The sequence below is a fragment of the Pleurodeles waltl genome, chromosome 8, assembly GCF_031143425.1.
Source record: "Pleurodeles waltl isolate 20211129_DDA chromosome 8, aPleWal1.hap1.20221129, whole genome shotgun sequence".
Taxonomy (NCBI): domain Eukaryota; kingdom Metazoa; phylum Chordata; class Amphibia; order Caudata; family Salamandridae; genus Pleurodeles; species Pleurodeles waltl.
The window spans coordinates 505,546,160-505,565,490 of NC_090447.1; the positions used below are offsets into that span (position 1 = coordinate 505,546,160).

The 19,331-nt window shown below is 46.6% G+C and overlaps 1 protein-coding gene across 2 annotated transcripts in view; it reads left to right on the plus strand.

The window, feature by feature from the left end:
• UXS1 (UDP-glucuronate decarboxylase 1) overlaps positions 1–19,331 on the plus strand; it is a 270,558-nt gene that overhangs the window by 97,385 nt on the left and 153,842 nt on the right. For both annotated transcript variants that reach the window (XM_069204467.1, XM_069204466.1), the window contains exon 7: positions 1,290–1,394. In XM_069204467.1, the coding sequence (XP_069060568.1) occupies positions 1,290–1,394 (105 nt within the window). The remainder of the gene's footprint in view (positions 1–1,289; positions 1,395–19,331) is intronic.

Genomic DNA, 19,331 nt, shown 5'->3' on the forward strand with positions numbered 1-19,331 from the left:
AAAGCCTAACCAATGTTAATTGAGAACATGCATGTGTCAATACTCCGCTACAATCTACCCCAGACTCACCCACTCCACTCCAGTCTACCACATTCTGCTTCAATCTCCCCCAATCTACTCCAGTCTACCCCAATCCACCCCACTCCAAGCCACCCTACCCTATTCCAATCTACCCCACCTCAGTCCACTTTGATCCAATCTACCCCAATCCAGTGTTCCCAATTTACGCCACTCCAATCTACCCTACTCAGTCTAACCCACTGCACCCCACGCCAGTCTGCCACACCACTTTACCCCAGTCTATGCCACTCTACCCTGCTCTACACCAGTCTACTCCACTGTACCTCAGTCTAATTCACTCCACCACAGTCTGCCACACTCCCCTTCAGTGTACCCGAATCCGCTTCAGTTAATCCCACTCCACTTCAATCTAACCTACTCTACTCCAATCCACTTCAGTCTACCCCACTGTACTCCAATCAGCCTAACTCCAATCTACCCACTCTGCCCCAACTTTTAACCATGCTGAACTGCCGCCACACTGGTGTACAAAATGGCTAAAACACATTGCCAAGACCAGTTTCTCACGCGTAACTTTGCCATTTCTTGTTAAGTCTTCAGTGATCAAGTATTGAGTAAATTTGAAATTACCTTCAGGAATACCACTGTAGAACAATCAAAGTTTGAAACTTCTCCAATTCATAACCAAATGTTGATGTTTCTCTTCTTGGTGAAGAGACAACAGCAGGCTGATAACTTAAGTGTCTGTGCAGCTAAAATAACCGTGAATTTTACATTTTACCAACTTTGTACCATGGTTCTGTGACTGCCTTATTCTTAGTTAGATGTTTGTAAAAAGTGCATTTTCTTATATGAAGTGGTCGAACAGCTTATGAAGACATTGCCACCCAGTCTAAATTGAGCAAATGGAGGTGTATCTGGTTTAAATATTAGTACAGTTCTGGCCCATTTCTTGATTGGACACCTATGGATATTACTGATCTATCCTTTAATGAAGGTTACCCATTTAGCTTTTCCCTTGTTCCTGTCTGATTCTCCTTGCATATTCCATATAAATAGCCATGGTTCTGTTGAAAGAGATGATTTTCATTCTTTGTGTTGCAAAGGGTCTGATTCCATTATCAAACGGTTGCCTAGTTATTCCAGTGTTTTTTGCAATTGGTGTCAGTTTATTAATTTAAAGTTTGACGTCATTAGTTGTAAAGTTTGAATTAAGGTGCTATTAATCATTTTCCTTTATAATAATTGTATTTTTTTATTCCCCACAGTGGATCAAATTTATCATTTGGCTTCTCCAGCATCCCCTCCTAATTATATGTATAATCCCATTAAAACACTGAAAACCAACACTATTGGCACTTTGAACATGTTGGGTGAGTTGGATTCTGCTGTGGAATATTTTTTTTCTGAACCTTTGATCGATAAAAATCTTTTTGTATTCTGCAGTGGAAAACGCCATGTGCTTAGTAAATTCTGTAATGCTCATACATGTGATTGTAAATAGTGTTTTAGTTATGATTTCCAAACTTTGCTGTATATCTTTGTTCATGTATAGTAAAGAATGTATTAATTGAGGTTTGAGGTGTGTGGTAGAGGAGGGGTTGCCTTAAGAGAGGCATGATGCCCCTCTCATCGTTGAGCAGTAACACTAAAAAGCACATTACTCTCTGTTGATCTGTATGTATCTGTTGATGCCACTCTGTTTTTTTAATATGAAGAAGTTCTAAATAGAGGCTTTGAACCTGAACCAGAGCAAATGGGGTTACTCGGTTGTGTTAATTGAAATCTTATTAATTAGTCCATTTGAGTTTTGTCAAATTCATGCTCCTGTATAAAGAGGATTACAAAATTTAATCTAGTTATGTTCTACAGTACTGTGGTAACAGCGAGGGGTTTGACCATAGCAATGTAATAATAAATGCATAGATATATATTCATTACTACAGTTAAGATATGTTTTATTAGACAACACTTTTTTTTTCACTTGCATGAAATAAAAATGCACTTCTGGACAGAAAAAACTTTGTTAAAGGTAATTCTATGGCAGGACCAGAGGCAAGGATTATGCAGTTCTTTCTTCACTCTTTATTACAACAGCAGGTTCAAAGTTCAACAGAAAAAACATTAGAACCACAAATCCCATGAGTCCGTAGTCATGGAAACCATAGTCCAATGAACACCGATTACGCTGACAGTATAAATGCCCAAAGTAACGTCACTCTCCCTCTTTATTCACTGCTCCAGTGACAGATAAGTGCCTTTCTGCCTCTGAGCTTGTTTTTTTGACATTCTGAGTGCATGTATTTGAGATTTTGGCATAGCGTGCTTTCGATTTTCACTTCAAGTGTTTCATTGTTGTAGCAACGCTGTTGCTACGCGCGTGGTAGGCTTTTGACAGCCAGCGCGCGTTTAGCTTGCGGTGACACTTCGGGACCACTAGAGGCCGCGCGTCACAGATTCTTATCGCGTTCGCAGCGCGCAAGTTGATTTTTGCTCGGCGTTGCGTTTTCTAACGCGTTTAGGGGCATTTTGGTTTTTATTTCTTCAATTTGCCCCTTACCCCCTCACTGGACACCGTTTTGCGGTTGTATAAACCTAGAGTGGGAAGTAGGTCTCCTCATCCTCGGTCACACGGGTAAGTGTGTTCATTTTTGCTCTTAGGCTTGTGGACTGCACAAGCCTTTCATTGGAGACAGGAGAATGAGGGGGGCTACCCCGTGAGTTTTTGGGGTGTTTTTCTCCTGTCATTACCCTCAATCTCAGCATGCAAGCTGCCCAGGAGCAAGTCTCTTTTCCCCTCATGTCCCCAGAGGGCCCTTCACACCGTATCCTTCCCCCTGGGGTGGATGTCTTCCTGTCACAGGCTCTCGCTCCTATTAAGGAGAGCATGGCGCAGCTTGCCGAACAGGTCTCTAAAGGGCCAGGCATGACTGGGGTGACGGGGGTCGCCCCTGAGGCTTCCCCCAAGAAGTCATGCAAGCGCGCTGCAGGGCACCACGGGGAAACTGAGCCTTTTTCGGTGCTTCCCAGTAAGAGTGCGCACAATTGTGTTTACCCTCCCGGGAGGGTTTCTTACCCGGGGTTACTGGTGACAAATGGCACCCCAAATCGGACCTGCTTATGGGTTCATCATTAGGCATGGTTGGTGACTCTGAGGGGGATTCTTCCTCGGTGGAGAAGGTGGAAACGGGTCGTCCGTGGCGCCCGGGAGCTTCCATCCCGGAATCACAGGACCTGGGTGAGTCGGATTCCTACATGTTCGAGCTGGAGGGAATCTACCACCCCCGCTCATCTGAATGGTGCCCGGATCCGAAGGTGGCTGACTATGTGGCGAGTAAAATTCACCAACCTTTGGACAAGGAAGTAAGAGCACGTCTGAGGGCTGAATGCCCTCGCCCTACTCTTCCTGATAGGGTGGCAGCCACCCCGGATATCGACCCAAAGGTGTACTTTCTTCGCAAAGTACGTTAAGGACCCTAAGAAAGGGATAGATAAGTCTTGGCGAGCGTGTCAGGATAAGCTCCTGGACGTCGTTGGGCCATTGACCCAGATTATCCAATTGGCAGAGCGTGCCAAACTGTCAAATACACCTCTCCAAACGGATGTCGTGGCGGGCTGGGCCCAGAGGGCGTTATGCCTTCTCGGCAATGCCAACTGCACCATATCAGCCGAGAGGCACCGCTCCCTGCTTATTAAGATTGATCCCAGGTTGGGGGAATTGTCAACTTCTGAGGCTGGGGCGGTGGCACAGGGTAATTTGTTTGGAAACCCTTTTGTCAAGGATCTCGGCAAATTCGTGGCCACTTTTTCGGCCCTTGATAAGGCCCAATCGTCGGCCCTGACACTTTCCGACAGTCCGGTTGGCGAGTCAGTCGCCAGGGGACCTTCTTCCCCAGCAGGGGCAAAGGAAGAAGTAGAGTGAATAGAAGAGCCCGTGGAGCAGCCAACGCCCCAGGAGGAACTTTGGGTAAGGATTACCCCTTCTTCCCCTCAAGAACTGGGTGGGCGACTACGCTTTTTCAGACGCAACTGGGAACTCCTCACCTCAGACGCTTGGGTCTTACAGACAGTGTCAGGCTTCCACATAGAGTTCTGGGGGACTCTTGTTCAGGAGGTGCTTCCCAGGCCTATGGTCTTCTCGGACTCAGACTCCATCCTCATAGACACAGAGGTCCAGGAGTTGTTGCGCAAAGGCGCTATATGTCCCGCATCTCTCCACCCAAGGGGTTTTGCCAGTAATCTTTTCCTAGTCGAGAAGAAGGACAAAGGTTTTCGTCCAGTGATCAAACTTCGTTCCTTCAACGACTGGGTTGTCTATCGACACTTCGAAATGGAGGGCATTCACCTCCTGCGGGATGTCTTACTGCGGGGGGATTGGATGGTTCGTCTGGATCTCAAGGACTCATATCTCACGGTCCCCATTTTTCCCCCTCACCGCAGGCTTCTGCAATTTCTGTGGCTTCTGTCCCTTTAGGACTCTCGTCAGCCCCTTGGTGCTTTACCAAGCTCCTCAAACCGGTGGTGGAATTCCTTCGTTCTCGGGGGATTCGCCTCATCATTTACCTGGACGATATCATTTTGATGGATCAGTCCAAATCCCATCTCATATCCAATGTGAACATGACTATTGCATTGTTGCAAGATCTGGGGTTTGTGATCAATTACCAGAAGTCCGATCTGGCTCCCTCGCAGTCAATGACCTTTCTGGGTTTCCTCATAGATTCCCATGCAGCCTCCCTGAGTCTTCCGCTCCAGAAGATTGCGAAAATCAAGAAGGAGCTGAGGATAGTTTTGAGGCGGGACATGATTTCACTTCGCCAACTCGCCAGAGTAGTGGGCTCACTGTCCTCATCGATCCAGGCCATTTTTCCAGGCCCACTTCATTACAGGGCTCTCCAGCGCCTCAAGACTCATCATCTTTGCCGGGGTCTCGCTTACTCCGAACTGATTTCCCTCAATTCGGAGGCCAGGGCAGAGTTGCAATGGTGGTTGGACCACATGGAGGCCTATAACGGCAGGGCCATCTTTGGTTCCTCTCCCGATCTTGTCATAGAGTCGGATGCCAGTCTGCATGGCTGAGGAGCCCGATGCTGGGACCTTTCCTTCGGGGGTCGGTGGACTCCCCAGGAACTCAGCGTGCATATCAATTGCTTGGAACTCCTAGCGGGTTCGTTCACGATCAAGTCCCTGACTCAGGACAGGATAGCCTGTGTGGTGCTCCTTCGGATGGACAATATGTCGGCAATACAATACATCAACCGTCTGGGGGGCACCGGTCAAGGGCACTGGCGGAATTGGCGAAGGACTTTTGCCATTTTTGCCTGGCGCACTGGATATCCGTCACGGTGGAGTATCTCCCGGGCATCCAGAATGCCACGGCGGACTGGAACTCCAGGTAGCTGATGGATTCCAGCAACTGGCAGCTGGATCCGACGGCCTTTCAGGCAATCATGACTTATTGGGGCCCTTGTGCAGTGGACCTCTTTTCATCCTGATGGAATGCGCAACTTCCTCGTTATTTCATTTGGCGTCCCGATCCGGGAGCAGGAGCCGTGGATGCGTTCCAGCAGATCTGGAGTCCGTTTCTGGGGTATGCTTTTCCCCCATTTCTGTTGATCCCGAGAGTTCTGTCTCGGGTATGTCGCCAGGAAGCCACGATTGTCCTAGTGACTCCTCTGTGGCCCTCTCAGGCATGGTTTCCAACCCTACTGGAACTCTCGTGCGATTTTTCCTCTTCGCCTCCTGTCTTATCCCTCAATCCTTTGGGATTCAGTGGGTCAGTTCCATCCGTTGGTACTTCAGGGTCACCTGCAGCTGGTAGCCTGGAGGATTTCAGGAACCGCTGGCAGGATTGCCGACTTTCGCAGGAAGCACAAACCTTCACCTCTCAGGCCTGGGCTCCAGGGACTGGTAAGAGATACAAATCAGCTTGGTCTTGTTGGTCTCGCTGGTGTTTGGACAGGCATACAGATCCCATGGGGGGCCCACATTACAGACGTGCTGAATCTTCTGGCTGAACTGGCTGCGGCAGGTCTATTGTATTGCACTGTGAATTCTTTTAGATCGGCTATTTCGGCAGGACATCCTCCTTTGGATGGTCAACCAGTGGGAGCTCACCCGTGGGTGTGCAAACTTCTCAAGGGCATACGCCTTTCCCGTCCTCTTCAACCCAGATACTCAGAATTTTGGGATGTCAACCTAGTTCTGCGGTTGTTATCCACTTGGCAGGACAATTCTTTCCTTTCTAGGAAGGAGTTATGGGCTAAATTGGCAATGTTGCTGTGTCTCATATCTTGTAAAAGAGTGTCGGATTTTAGGGCTCTTGATGTTTCATCCAGAGTTTTTTCTCCTGAGGGAGTAACCTTTACGATTGCCCGTAGGACGAAATGTAATACCAGGTAAGTGTCTTACCTGGTGTTTCCGTTTGCTCCTAAATTGTGTGTTGTTCGCTGTCTAAAGGCATATGAGGAGATGACTGCTGACCTTCACCCTCCGGGTGAATGCCAACTGCTGATTTCCCTGAAGAAACCGTTTAAAGTGATTTTTTTTTTTCCACCTACCATCGCTAGGTGGATCAGATGGATCCTAGCAGAAGCTGGTGTGGACATTCAGGCTTTTGGAGCCCACTCGACTAGGGGTGCTATGGCTTCTAAGGCAGTTCAGGTAGGTGGTAGGCTTGAGGACATCATGAATGCAGCTGATTGGTCCGGGGAGTCGGTTTAAAAAAAAATTATATTTTAAACTGATCCATGAGGCGACCTCATTGGTGGTGAGTAAGCTTTGAACTTGCATAATCCTCGCCTCCGGTCTTGCCATAGAATGAGAAATTTTCCTAGCTATCGTGAAGGAAAGTTTCAATTCTATTAAGGATACGGAGGCGAGGATTATCTCACCTGTCACGTGATCCATATCCTTCCCACCCGGAGAGGACAGATTGGATCCCGTTCGAAGGTGGTATATTTTGCTATGATCCTGGGTAAATTCACAGTTTTGCAGCCACCTGTGTCATACTGCTATTTATTTCGTTTTTCTTGGGTCTACGACTCTTGTACTAGATTCCATTATTGTATGGTATATATTGCATATTACTTTCATGGTTACATCATGTCTCCTTTGGATTTAGATTTAAATCTTTAGGATTACCATTTCTGGTGGTCTGACGTTTTTTACAATCTCTCTTAGGTCCTGAGACAACGGCCACTTGATTTACGGATGTCCCTTCGCAGTGAAGTCGAGGGAGAGTGACATTACTTTGGGCATTTATACTGTCGGCGTTGTCGGCGTTATCGGTGTTCATTGGACTATGGTTGCCATGATTACGGACTCGTGGGATTTGTGGTTCTAATGTTTTTTCTGTTGAACTTTGAACCTGCTGTTGTAATAAAGAGTGAAGAAAGAACTGCATAATCCTCGCCTCAGTGTCCTTAATAGAATTGAAACTTTCCTTCACCATAGCTAGGAAATTTCTCAGTTTACTCATAAGTTTGTTTATAAAAGTATAACATTCCCTTAGCGCAGCAGTTGAAATCAAGTTACAGTTACACTGCCAAACCTAGAAACTACTAAGGAAAGCACCTCCTTTGCTGTAGTTGTAGGATAAAGGGCAGCATAAGTATTAGACTATCAGCTCCCAGCTATGGAAGTGAAGACTAATGTGCTGACTAAGGTACTCCATCGTGGTCAAGCACCTACAGAAACTCTTTTCCAATTTAATGATGCCCTCACGGATACCATCTTGGGCACTTTGGACAAACCATGTTCGGAACCTCCATTTTACAGGCAGGTCACTTGCCTCCAACACTAGAAGGCCCAGCCTTCCCTATACAACATCTTATGCCAGAGAGCTTGGTGATGCAGGCTTCCACCAGTAAGGTAAATCCCAACAATCTTAATACCTTACTTACCATTTCTGAACTACCACCACCCCCAACTGCCCTTCCCCAGGCCTTCCCACCCCCAATTGTGAGTCAAATCGTATAGGGTCTTTTTGCAAAAACATTCTGTTCCACAAGCCACCACTGACATGCCCTTTGGTACAAGGTGGTACAAGATTCACCGTCCGTTCCTGACAACCTTTAGACATTCCTTACTGAGACTATCCAGGATGTCCGTCATGCAGTGAAGTTGGTAATACGTTATGGCTTTGACATGACCGATTGATTAGATCGAGCAATGGCTACAAGGATTGTGCTTCGTCACCATGCCTGGGTGAAGTCTGCAGGCTTCTCCGGAGTTGTCCAGACCTCCTTAATGGACATGTAATTTGATTGCTCTCACCTAGTTGACGAAAAATCTGGTTCTGACCATGCACGTTTCAAGGAGATCGAGCCCGAAGCATGTTCTTCAGTTCTGCCAGCCCCAGCAATTTCACCCCCTCTGTGGCTATGGTAAGGTTTTTCAGTTTTGCCAATGCTAGGCCCTTCTGCCAACCCAGCACGTTGTCAAGCTTTTTTTTGTGGCAGAGACTGCAGTTTACAAAGAGCATGTCCAGGGTATCGGGGGCAACGTGCAGCTCAGCCAACAACTCCTCCCCTGCCCCCCTCCCCTCCCTACCTTCCCCACAGCCCCTCAAGCTTCTGTGGCTGTAAAACCATTTATGTCCTTGCTGGCATCCTTTTGGAAGGCAGGATCTGATATTTCTACGAATGGTGGCAAGCTATTACTTCAGACAGGTAGGTCCTCCAAATGTTACAAGGGGCTAAGGCATTCATTTTCTCTCCACCTTGCCCCTCCTTCCACCGCCTTCAGGATGGCTGACTGATGATCACATGTCAATCTTGCAGCAGAAAGTACAGGGCATTTAGCCAAAGGGGCCATAGAGAGGGTCTCTGCCGCGGAGATAGGAAACTGGGTGTTACATTCATTACTTCCTTGTGCCAAAGGAGGACATAGGCTATCATCCTATCTTGGGTCTTAGCTGTCTAAACGCCTTCCTGCAGAAGGACAAATTCAAGATTCTCAAACTGTCACAGGCCCTGTCTTTATTAAACCCTTGGGACTGGATGGTGGCGTTGGACCTGCAGGGCGTGTATTTCCATATCCTTGCCATGCAGCATGGGCATTAACTCCCGCTCACAGTGCGCCAGGAGCATTTTCAGTTCACAGTGCTGCCCTTTTGTCCTTACTAGTACCACTCAAGTGTTTATGAAACCTTTCACAGATCCATTACAGACAAGGTTGTCAGATTTTGATTTTTATGCTATCTTTAGCTCAGCCTGGGGTTAGCTATGGGTACTGTTAAGAATTATTTGTCAGACTATTTTGCTATTTTCTCATTTACCTGTTCAACTACCCTTATTGTGTTTTCTTAAATGTCTGGTTCATTTGTTCCCACCCAAGCCCCTTTCAATGCTGCAGTTCAACCTTAATCTAGCTCTTGCTTTCCTTATGTGTACCCCACATGAAGCAGTACACAGTTCTTTGTGCTTGCTAAACCTCAAGACTGCCTTTCACGTAACAATAACTTCTGCTTGTCTTGCAAGTGAACTAAAGTCTGTCTATTTACACATTGTACACCACATCTTTTCCTGGACAAACTGGTGTTGTGGACAAGGGCTGCATTCCTGTCTGAGGTTCTGATGTCTTTTAATCTCAGACAGTCGATCACCTTTCAGGTATTCTTTTCTCTACCTCATCCCTCGAAAAGGAGAGGCTTCAGCACTCAGGCCCCAAAAAGCCTTGTTTTTACATTGATCATACTAGCGACCATTGGGGAGAAGATCAGCTCTTTTTGTGATTCACTGGGACAAAAGGGTGTGGTGGTGCAGAATATTACGTTATCAAGGTGGGTCGTCCTCTGTTCTGAGATCTACTATGCATTGGCCAAGAAGCTGCCTCCAAAAGGACTGAGGGCTCATTTGACGAGAGCCAAGGCTGCTCCCACTGCAATGCGGCGTACCTGTTTTAGACACCTGTCTGGCCTCAGCATGGCCATAAGTCCAAGAAGCAACACTCCCTTGATAGCCTAGTCTGGCGGGTGGGGCCCTTTGCCCACTCTATACTGCTGGACATTTTGGTTTGAGCCATTCCATAGACCCATCACCTTATGAAATATTGCTTTGGTATCTATTTACAAGGTGAGGAATTTGTGGCTAGAAGTACCCATCAGAAGAACCAACTTACCTTTGGTAATGCTCTTTCTTGTGGATGCTCTGTTTAACTGCAGATTCCTCACCTGTCTCTCACCTCCTCATTCTGTAGAATGGACTCTTTTCTCAATCTATAAAAAAAGGTCCTAATTAAGTGATCTGCGTACTTTCATATCTAATCACTTAAGCTGATTTCCAAAAGTGCAAACAGAGTCAAATAAGAAACGGACAGTGTGCAAGAATGGCATCTATATGTGGCTCCGGCATCACTTTTTGGAGGGGACGAGTTTGATGCAGAGCCACACATCACTACCTGCTTGTGGGCGGGAGTAACGCTGAGGAGGAAAAAATCATTGGAAGCAATCTGGCACCTAGGGTTAGTCATAAGATGAGGAATCTGTGGTTCGGTGGATTATCCATTAGAAAGAGCATTACAGAAGGTAATTAACGGCAAAGGCAGTACTGGGTTGCTCTTTTTCCGTTTCAGGTAGGAATTTGCCTGGCAGTTCCAGCTGGACTGTTCCCCTGGACTGTTCCCAATGTAGCAGGGTCAAGACTGATTTGCATATAGCTGTGTCCAAACAGGTGGCATGGTGTGCAAAATAATGTTGGATTGGATTGCAGTCTTTAGTAATTACCAGTGGCTGAGATTAATTCAAGCATTCCATCCATCACTTTCTGTATACTTTAGTAATCCATCAAGGAACAACATCTTGATCACAACCATTTCAATCAAACTATTCTCCCATTCTTCCCAGACCCTTATGAACAAACCTTCCATGGTGAGATGAGCATAGCTTCAACACCTCACTAATAAGCAATGACCAATCTTTACTCTTGTGAATCTAGTCTGGCATACCCAGAGCCCCATTAAATAATTACTTGTTTTCAACGAGTCTTGATCACAAGACAAACAAATGCAAAAATATAGGAAAACTGATGGAACAAAGACCACATCACCTTTAAAATCCACATGGAAGACCACTACACAACAGTCTGTAGTTGCTACACAATGCACGGAGGCCACCAACCAGGGCAGCTGACTTTTTAAGTCATGGAGTATTCAGTATTATGACTTGTGTTAATATACAGCATTTTAGCATGCCTTCACCTTTTGCCACCTGAGTGCTTTTAATATGAGAATTAAGTCATATTTATGTTCCCTATAACTGCAACAGAGACCTCTACACAAACAGATAGCCCTTAAATGGAAAATGTAGCATCAGGAGTAAGAATCAAATAAATGTATCACTACTTAGTGACCTCCATCTGCGCACCTACACGTCCCCACCCCCTCAAAATAAGAGGACAAGAAAAATGGGTAGAGGGTGGAGGAGGAAATAAAAATGAGACTCTGAAGCAAGCATCATAAAAACGATATTCAGGCAATAAAGATCTTCAATTAGCCCTAGGTTCGGTATGTACAAAGTCCCAATCTAAGTAGCCTTAAGGTTAAGTGACAGAGCCTCCACTTTACCACCATCCTGCTGGGAATTTGGTAAGTCTGCAGCTTCCTTGAGCTATATGACAGAAAATCTCTTACCCATAAGGCCCACTTTAAGTAATGCAGGGAACCAGTGAACTAGTGTGAGTTGGCGCACTTCAGCTCTAACAGTTCTTTCTTGATGGTTCTTGCCTCTATTCTTGGGATGCTTGGCTCAGATTGGGGAAGGTCACAATGTTAATGTCCTTGAATTTCAGATCTATGTCAGCCATTCATGTACTCGTGCCTCTTTAGGACAGTGTATCCAGATCAATCAAAACCTTACCATCTTTTAGGCGCCTGACAGCTGTTAACACTTCTAGCATGATTGAACTGTCACTTCTTTTTTTAAAGGTAGTGAAGCATCTAACTCCCAATATCCACAGATTTGGAGGTTGGTGGTACCTCAGGGCCTTGTGCCTAGTGTCCCTCGCTGCATTTTCAGAGAGTTCCACATGTTTGAAGAATACAGTAGTAGACACTGCACCATTTTTAAACCTTTACGACAGTGCTATTTCTTGTTCACATACATTTGACACCAACCATACCAGTCCGGTTGCCACCGCTGAGACTTTGCTTTCCATGTTTCACTTTCTTCTTTATTTCCTCAAAACTGTTATCATTCAGATTACCTTGTAGTCTGTCTTCCAAGGAGTGGATCTTAAAATTATGAACAATCAAATCAAATCAAATCATTAGCATTTATAAAGCGCGCTACTCACCCGTGCGGGTCTCAAGGCGCTAGGGACAAAGGGGGTGGTTATCGCTGCTCGAACAGCCAGGTCTTTAGGAGTCTCCGGAAAGCGGAGTGGTCCTGGGTGGTCCTGAGGCTGGTGGGGAGGGAGTTCCAGGTCTTGGCCGCCAGGAAGGAGAAAGATCTCCCACCCGCTGTGGAGCGTCGGATGCGAGGGACGGTGGCGAGTGCGAGGCCAGAGGAGCGGAGGGGGCGGGTGGGGACGTAGAAGTTGAGCCGTCTGTTGAGGTATTCCGGTCCCTTGTCGTGGAGGGCTTTGTGTGCGTGGGTGAGAAGTCTGAAGGTGATCCTTTTGCTGACTGGGAGCCAATGCAGGTGTCTCAGGTGTGCGGAGATGTGGCTGTTGCGGGGTACGTCGAGGATGAGGCGGGCTGAGGCGTTTTGAATGCGTTGCAGGCGATTTTGGAGTTTGGCGGTGGTCCCAGCGTAGAGGGTGTTGCCGTAGTCCAGGCGGCTCGTGACGAGGGCGTGGGTCACGGTTTTTCTGGTGTCGGCGGGGATCCAGCGGAAGATCTTGCGGAGCATGCGGAGGGTGAGGAAGCAGGCGGAGGACACGGCGTTGACTTGCTTGGTCACAATATATAGAACAGAAGCAAAGATGACACCTCAATCAGATAAGCCAGGTGAGATTTCTCTGTGCATTTCCAGTACCTCACTCTGTCAAAGAAAAAGACCTCTGTGGTGTGAAGAACTCCCTTTCTCACAGGGCCCTTCTGCTTGTTTTTCCTTAGGGAGCATAGTGGAGTTCGCGTGAGGAATCCAAGATGGCGACCGGATTTCCCGGCTGATCGCCACTGCGGTTCTAGCCCATCCCCAGACTACACGCGGCTCCCTCTCACCCGCGAAAGCCGCGGATGCCGCGCGCCTGCAGCACGGCTTGCTGCGGGCGCTTTACGGCTTTCTGGCGGCTCTCCCAAGGATTGCGGCCGCGAGAGCAAGCACCGGAGGGCGCCGCAAGAAGAGGTGAGAGCGGCGCCCGCTCCAGAACCGCGCTCCTTCTACTCTCGTCCGAGCGCGATCCCCGCCGTTTCCTGGCAGTAGTAGTTGGCGTGTGGGACGCCCGGATGGCGCCAAAGTTGAACAGGACCCCTCGCTCCCTACGGGCACGGCAGAACCAAGACCCAAGAGGAACCAGAAAGGACAAAAAGCTACCGGGTCCTGGATCGAAGGAGCACAGCAGTCTTTACGTGAAGGGGGGCCTACAGAAAACAACTGACATGGAAAAAGACGCAAGGAACTCAGTTCCGACAATGTTTACCAGTATGATGCGGAAGCAAATATCCACAGAAAAGACAGCACGTGACCCGCAGTCCAGTGTGCCAGGAGCCGATGGTGGGCAGGTACCTGTAGCAGCTATAGCTCTTGAAGTGCTTACCCCTATATGTGATGTAGGGGGGAGGGAGCCACTCAGCCTAGAGACTATTAGCATCAGTCCAGGAAACAGCGGGGAGGTTGTGGTCCCCCCCCCCCTCCCCCGGTGGGGAGCGAGAAGCTATTTGAGCAGGAACCCAAAGAGTCAAATCAGGGGCCTCAGGAGTCTAATCCAGAGAAATGTGAAGTACAATCCCGTGCCTTAAGCAGCAGGTCATGCTTGCAACAGGCTGAGGGTATGGCCAAGCACTCAACGACATGTGAGACTATTCCACCACCCGTAGCCCAGAGGGGGAAAGAGGAGAAATCAGCAAACATTGATCAGGGGCCATTTGATACAGTAGAGAGATTTTTTTCTCTCTCCGATCAGTCCAGAGACTCAGACTTAGATGAGGAAATTCCTTTAACAGACTCCGATATTGAGAGCAGCTCTGCGGCAAGTATCTGGGTATCTAACTATTCAACATGCAGAAGAAAATCAGCTGGGCAGATTAATGTTAGAGGCATTTCAGGGGCCAAGCCCAGGAGAGATCCGCTTATGCCTCGAGAGGAGGATGGGGAAATGCAGTGGGATTATACAGCTACCCAACAGGCCTTTTTGAAAAGAGACTCGGCCTGCAACACTCTAGTGCCCCCCTCTACGGGTGGTCCTGTAGAGCCCCCCTCGTTGGATCTTATTTACCAGACAATGGTTCAGAATCATGAACAGGCCCAGAGGGAGAGCAGGAAGATGAAAGCAGCAAATAGACAGTTACAACTATCCATTAAAAAAGTGTGTAAATCCTGCCAGGACATTGGTGTACGCATCACCACCATGGAGACTCGAACCGAGGAGTTGGAGACTGAAGTCAGAGCAGCAACTGTACAGACGACGCCACAAGGGCAGCAGATCTCTGATATTCAATGGAAACTGGAAGATGCGGAAAACCGCCAGCGGCGAAATAATTTGAGGATTTTGGGTATAGCAGAGGACCTCGAGGGGCAGGATACCAGGGCCTTCATAGCTTCACTTTTTAAGAAAGCATTCCTAGATCTGATTGGGTGGGATTGGAAAAAGGAGATTCAGAGAGCGCACCGTTTCCCGTTAATGAGGAAAAAACAAGCATTGACTTCCACTGGTAGAGACCAGAGCTATCCACGGGCTATCATAGTGTATTTTGGCAATTTTTTATTGAGAAAGGCTGTGTTTGAAAAGACCCGCCCCAATTCAAAGGTGATGGTGGAAAGTGTATCATTCTTTAGTAGGCCAGACTTTGCGCATGCCACTGTAGAGAGACGGTGGCAACTCAGGCAGATGATTACTCAATTCCAAGAGCTGGGGGTGGAAACCTACTTGTTAAGCTGTGCGCGTCTAAAAGTTATCTATAAAACAACCACAAGATTTTTTCTCTCAGAAATTAAGGCAGGGGAATATGTACAGCAACTGAAAACCGGTCAAGCACAGGGGGTACGCGAGAAGGGGGGGGGATGGTTTGCCTTAAATGGCCATGTATTTGTAAGCATATGTGATACTGATTGAGGGTAGGCAAACTCCCCCCTCTCTCCGATCTCTTTTCCCCTTTCTTTTTTTTTTCCTGTATCTATCTATTTTTTTATTTTTCTTTTGTTTCTGGTCGAGGGTATTGATTGGGAGGGTGAAGAGGAGGGCCGCGTGTAAGGATTGGCAAGCTATAGATGTATGAAGATGTTTTATGTATGGATGGGCTAATGAGACTGGCAATACCATCTTACAGGCTCAGGAGCCTGGTGATTCCATTTGTAGGGGTAAGGGTTGGGAGGTAGGCTAGAGGAGGGCGGACCCTTCTTTCTTTTTTTCCTATAGGGGTGGGGGTGGGGTTAAAGGGGGTTGGGGGGGTACAGGGACAAAAAGGACAAGGGGACACACAGCAGGGAGAGTGGGTATGGTTCTCTTCAGTGGGAAAGGGGACAGGTCGTGAAAGCAGCAAAGCTGAACGAGGCATATAAGGGAGTCAGAAGGATCAACATCCATAAAAATGGGGCAGAAAAGTGAAATACGTATTGCCACAGTAAATGTCTGTGGGCTTAATAACAATAAAAAGAGCCAGCTTGTAGGAGAGGTGTTCAAGTCATGGAATGCTGATATTATTTGTATGCAGGAAACACATATTCCAGGCACACAAAAGCAGCTAATGGAGCTTCATGGGTGGAATCTAGCGACTTTCATACATCAACACACAACCACTAGAGGGGTTGCGATATTAACTCGGATCGGAACCTTGGTTACACATAAACAATTTGCTGATAAACTCGGCAGATTGGCTCTGGTGGAATGTTCGGTTAAGGGACTAAGGTTCACTATATGCTCCATTTACGGATCCAACACAGACGATCCAGAGATACTGGAATCGCTTAACTTAGAACTTACGACTTGGGCAGCGCCTGTTATAATGTGTGGAGATTTTAATATACATTTAGATAATAAAGAACTCATTCACGAACAAACACTCTACCTGGGTAGAAAGCATAAAGTTATTAGGGCACTCCAGTCATTGGCCATTCATTTTGGCTTGATCGACGCCTGGCAGCTGTGCTGCCCGCAGGATCCAGGGTTCACCTTTTTCTCTGCCCCACACAAGAAGTTAGTCAGGTTAGACTACTTTTTTGTGACAACCTCTCTACAAAATCGAATAAGGGTCAACAGACTTCCTAGAATTATATCAGATTATAATCCACTGGTTTTGACTATAGAGATTGGGGGAAAGGGTTTGCAGCCCAGATCTTGGACATTTGACAGGGCTTTATTAACTGATCCAGGGTATATCCAAAAAATGAAGGAATGGATCCCGGAATTCTTCAAGATAAATCAGGGCTCTGCTCCTTGCCAGACAGTTTGGGATACATTTAAAGCTGCTGTCAGAGGAGAAACCTTGAGCTATGGGTTAAGAAAGGAGAAAACACGCAGGGATCAGTTAAAATTAATCCAGACAAAGCTGGCTATAGCAGAGCAGCGACTAGGGGAGGTGATCCGTAGTGGAACAGAGATCTCAGGCATTTTGTGTGAGGTAAATATCATTAAGGCAGAAGCCACTAAGATTTTTTGTGGATAAGGTCGCTGCAATTTTTTTTGTATATCGCCAGAAATGCTATGAGTATAGTGGGAAAGTTGGCCAACAGTTGGCCTTAAGAATAAGACAAAAGCAGATATTTGGGAACATTAAAAGTTTAATTAATGAAGAGGGGCGGCTGGTATACAATGCCCCAGAGATTATGGAAGTCTTCAGACGATTCTTTCAAAAATTATATACCCAGGAAGAACAGCCCCTAGAAGAGGAAGGGATCGACGCTACGGGTAATGAGATACTAAATCAGCTGAGAGATGAAGACAAGGCAGCTTTAGAAGTACCCATGACATTGGAAGAACTGGATATAGCAACCCGTGCCCTGGCAAGCGGGAAGGCGGCGGGGGGGGATCTAATTCCCCTCGAATTTTATAAAGTTTTTTTTTGTGGAGATACGTAAACAGCTGCTTAGCCTATTTATCGAAGTACAGTCAGGGGCCCCTCAACCGGCCTCCTGGGGGGAAGCCAAGATAGTAGTCTTTCTGAAAAAGGACAAGGAACCCACCCAGCCTGGTTCATATCGCCCAATTTCGTTAATTAACAACAACGCCAAAATCTATGTTAAAATACTTGCTAGCCGCCTGAATCTGGTAATCTCAGGTCTAGTATCTCCATGGCAGCATGGCTTTATCCCGGGGAAGGGCACGGCAGATCATATAAGACGGGTTATCACGCTACTTGACCCTAGTGCAACAACCAAGCTTCCCATGGCAGTAATCTTGCTAGATGCAGAAAAAGCCTTCGATCAGGTTTGTTGGACCTATTTATGGGCTGTCCTGCGTAAAAACAACATTGGTTCTGGGTTTGTCAAAGCAATTCAACAGCTCTATCATAAACCAACGGCTATGATACAAGTTGCCGGGCTAAAATCGACTTCAATCAGTATTCAGAGGTACACGACAAGGCTTTTCGCGTTATATATCGACCCCTTGATCAGGAGATTGATCATTCCAGTCTCATTGAGAGGGGGGTGTACTAAGATCTTAGCATATGCAGACGATATTGCGGTGGTTACCACGGACCCCAGGACTGCTATGCTGGAAATAGAGCAGGAAACCCTACAGTTTGGGAAAAGATCCAGCTATCTGTTGAAGAAATGTAAATGCCAAATGTTGGTGAATGAATCAGTAGACTTTAAGGATGAGCGGGTACAGACATAGGTTCAATATTTAGGGGTTAAACTTACAGCAAACCTCGACGAGGTGGTGAAAATAAACATAGCCCCGATTTTATCGAAGACTAGGAAAGATCTTGTGCGCATTAACAACCTACACCTATCTCTTATGGGACGGTGCAACGTGATTAAAATGGTGTTTCTACCCAAAATACTTTATCTTTTTAGAACAATCCCGTTAGAGATTGGGCAGGAATGGTTCAAACTAATAGAGGGATTGGTTAATAGCTTTATTTGGTCCTATACAAAGCCGCGCCGAGCTTTCCATTACATGTCACTCCCAAGAGAGAAAGTGGGGTGGGCACTCCCCAATTTTAAACTTTATTATCTGGCAGCAGTGCTGCAGTATGCACAGGCACTTTATGGTACGGATAGATCCGGGCAAGATGCTCTCCCCTCTATATACACCCTGATTCTGGGCAAAGAAGCAGATGCAGTCTTTTTGCGGATCTTGGAACCCAACTACTACAAAAAAGTCAAATTTAAGGTAATCTATGCTGCATTTAAGGCATGGACTCAAGTTAAGCGCAAGATAGGTATAGGAAGAATCTGTTATTACACTCCCCTGTGGAATACCCCATTGTTTCCAGCGATATTTAAAGACCACTACTGCCTGAGGTGGAGTAATCGGGGCATTCATAAAGTCGGCGACCTTCTCCATTCTGGTAGCCACTTTAAATCCTTTGAGGAATTGAGTGTGGAATTTGCGCTGGAAAAAAGAGATTTATTTAAGTTTCTACAGATTAAAGCCTTTTTACTAACCAATATGACCCAAGGCTGGCGCACAGACAAGATCAAGCGAATGGAAGCTTTACGATACCCCACTAGCTGTGGCATTAAACATTTGTATCCACTGCTTTTAAACACTATACAGGATGATCTTGCTTTACTTGTCAAAAAATGGGAAGGACAGGTTGGAGCTAAAGAGGCAGAGGTTTGTGAGTCCATGGAAATGGCACGGACAGTTTTACTGTCTGCAGGCCCGCAAGCCCAACATTTTATGGTATTTTATAATCTGTATTACACACCGGCTAAGATTGCAAGTGGGGGTAAAATGGTGGAAATCATCTGTCCATGATGTGGCTGCCCGAAAGCAGATCTCTGTCATATATCTTTTGAATGTGAAAAATTGGAAGGTTTGATTACCGGGATATCCGATATATTGAAGAAAATTTTGAAACAGGCAATCTGTCTTGATCATTCAGTCTGTAATAGCCAAGATAGATATTTCCTGTTTATAACAATGTTGGTATTTCGCAGCTGCATAGCATCTTTGTGGCGGGATTCAGACCCCCCACGATTTAATTAATGGCTTTCACGACTTTTATCTATGTATCACCTGGAGAATAGCTTGTATGAA